Here is a 2,200-nt window from a genome sequence, read left to right as displayed (position 1 = left end):
AAATTCTATCTAACATGTTATAAGATCTGGGGATGCTTTTAAAGAAATTTATTGAAATGTGGCCCCTATTGTGTGGTGGCCCAAAGCGAGGCTTTGCCTGCTTTGGGCTCAGGGCCGGCCCTGCTTACGACCATTGATAACTATCTCTAAAAATAGTTCTCTGAGTTCAACATGTTAGTAATTTTTTCTTTAGGGGGACATTATATGATTAGTATTGTATACATGAGATATTTAATTAATACCCTAAAGTGACCTGAATTTGGTGGGATACAAATTTCAAATATTTTTGTGTGTGGTGGTGAAGTCGTAATATTAAATGTGTAGAAGCTCGTATAAGTAATTACTAAAGTCTAATGGGCGGTCGACTATCGCAGCGGTCGATCCCCGATACCAAATGCAGTGTTTCGCCATCTCCAAAGGCATTTGCACTAGCATTGAGTCCCTCCAAAGGACTTTCTGGTGGGAAAAATCCAAAACCTTCCACACTATAAACTGGTCAGCCATTTTCAAGCCCCGCAAATTAGGCGGATTAGGTTTTCGTCTCCCTCTTCTGGATAACCAAGCTTTTCTTAACAAGATAAACTGGCGCTTACTTCATAACCCTCAGGCTATCTGGGTTCAAGTGCTTAGAGGGAAATACTTCCCCAAAACTAACAAACCTACCCCTCCCAAAGCTAACCACTCCTAGCCGTGGAAATCTATCAGTAAACAGTTCAATCAGGTCGAGGGTTTAGTCTTCTGGGATATTAACAATGGTAGTAAAATCAATATCTGGCATGATTACTCGATTCTCAATCACCCTCCCCCTCTCATTAATCACAGTGTCTCGAATCTTGAATGGGTTGTCCAACTCATAACAAATAATTCTTGGAATATGCATGTTATAAATAATTGTTTTAACAATGAGATTTCTAGCTCAATAGCGAGAATTAATTTGCAGGCAGACCAAGAAGATAGACCCCAATGGACTCTTACAAAATCAGGTAACTTCTCTATTAAATCTATGTATAACTTTCTTAGAACAGGGAACACGAAACCAATGAATGACCAAAATGACTGGTTCTTTATTTGGAATATGAATACGATCCCTCACATAAAATTACTTTTATAAAAATGTTGTACGAACAGTCTACCAGTCAAGGACAAAATTGGTAAATTTATCGGTAACTCGTACTCCTGTATCAACTGTAATGAATATGAAACTCTGAACCATGTGATGTTACATTGCACATATGCGAAAGCGATCTGGTTCCATGTGATGTTATATTGTACATCGTTGGATAAAACAATGGAAAAAGTTAGATGAAGACACAACCGATTTATATGCAAAAATACTATGGTTTATATGGAAAGCTAGGTGTGAAAACTACTTTACGACAAAGAAACAAACACCAATACAAATGATCTCTCGGATTAACAATACCACAACTTCTCCGCTTAAAATTGAGTCTGTTATTACTAACAAATGCAAGGCAAAATCAGAGAAACAACAACGGAGACCTCCATCGACACCATTCCTTAAGTTTAATGTTGACGCTTCATTTACCGAATTTACAGAACCAGCCAGAATCGGATGTATCATTCACGATGACGAAGCTAACTTTATCATAGCAGCAGCCGATTCAGTTCGATGCCAAAACGCAGAAGAATGTGAAAGCATGGCGATCCACTTTAGTATGTTATGGGCTATACAACTGAGCATAAGTCACGTGCACATAGAAAGCGATAATCAAGCTTTGATCCAATTCATCAACGGTAAAAATGATGGGGTACACTGGCAGTCCAAAAATATTTTGAAACAAGCGATGGCTCTTAAAGACAAATTCTCAAACATTATCTTCACTCACGCTCCTAGGGAATGCAATGTCCAAGCAGATGATCTCGCGAAATGGGGAAGACGAAATGGTCGGAGACAAGTTTGGAATGTTGTATCTTCTTTTGTTTCTGCTTTAAATTAGAGACTTTGTATGTACGTTTGGTTTTTAATGCTAGTTATTTTCATCAAAAAAAAAAAGTCTAATGGGTGGTTTAGTAATTTACTTTTATAACCACCAATCAGTTATGGGGTTGTTCGTATTAATGGGCAGATCCCCAAACTGAATTAAAGAGACGTTATTTTCTTCTGCCCCATTTGGGAGATAACAGAGAACAAATGTACTAACTCAGGTTTTGGAAGATCATACCCTGAAGGATATCAACA

The 2,200-nt window shown here is 38.0% G+C and overlaps 1 protein-coding gene across 1 annotated transcript; it reads left to right on the top strand.

The window, feature by feature from the left end:
• Nucleotides 1-1,400: 1,400 nt before the first annotated feature.
• LOC147548543 (uncharacterized) lies at nt 1,401-1,958 on the top strand. Its single transcript, XM_086668071.1, has one exon. The coding sequence runs from the start codon at nt 1,401-1,403 to the stop codon at nt 1,956-1,958; it is 558 nt and encodes a 185-aa protein (XP_086524197.1).
• Nucleotides 1,959-2,200: the final 242 nt, after the last annotated feature.

This window comes from Eschscholzia californica, unplaced genomic scaffold, assembly GCF_041429995.1.
Source record: "Eschscholzia californica isolate CP2 unplaced genomic scaffold, dmEscCali1.0.p SCAF_3, whole genome shotgun sequence".
Classification (NCBI taxonomy): domain Eukaryota; kingdom Viridiplantae; phylum Streptophyta; class Magnoliopsida; order Ranunculales; family Papaveraceae; genus Eschscholzia; species Eschscholzia californica.
Note: the sequence above shows the minus strand (reverse complement) of the source record. Positions and strands in the feature narration are given on the sequence as shown.

Excerpts from the sequence above, each read along its gene's own strand:
- LOC147548543 (XM_086668071.1), top strand. The coding sequence starts at position 1,401 with ATGATCTCTCGGATTAACAATACCACAACTTCTCCGCTTAAAATTGAG.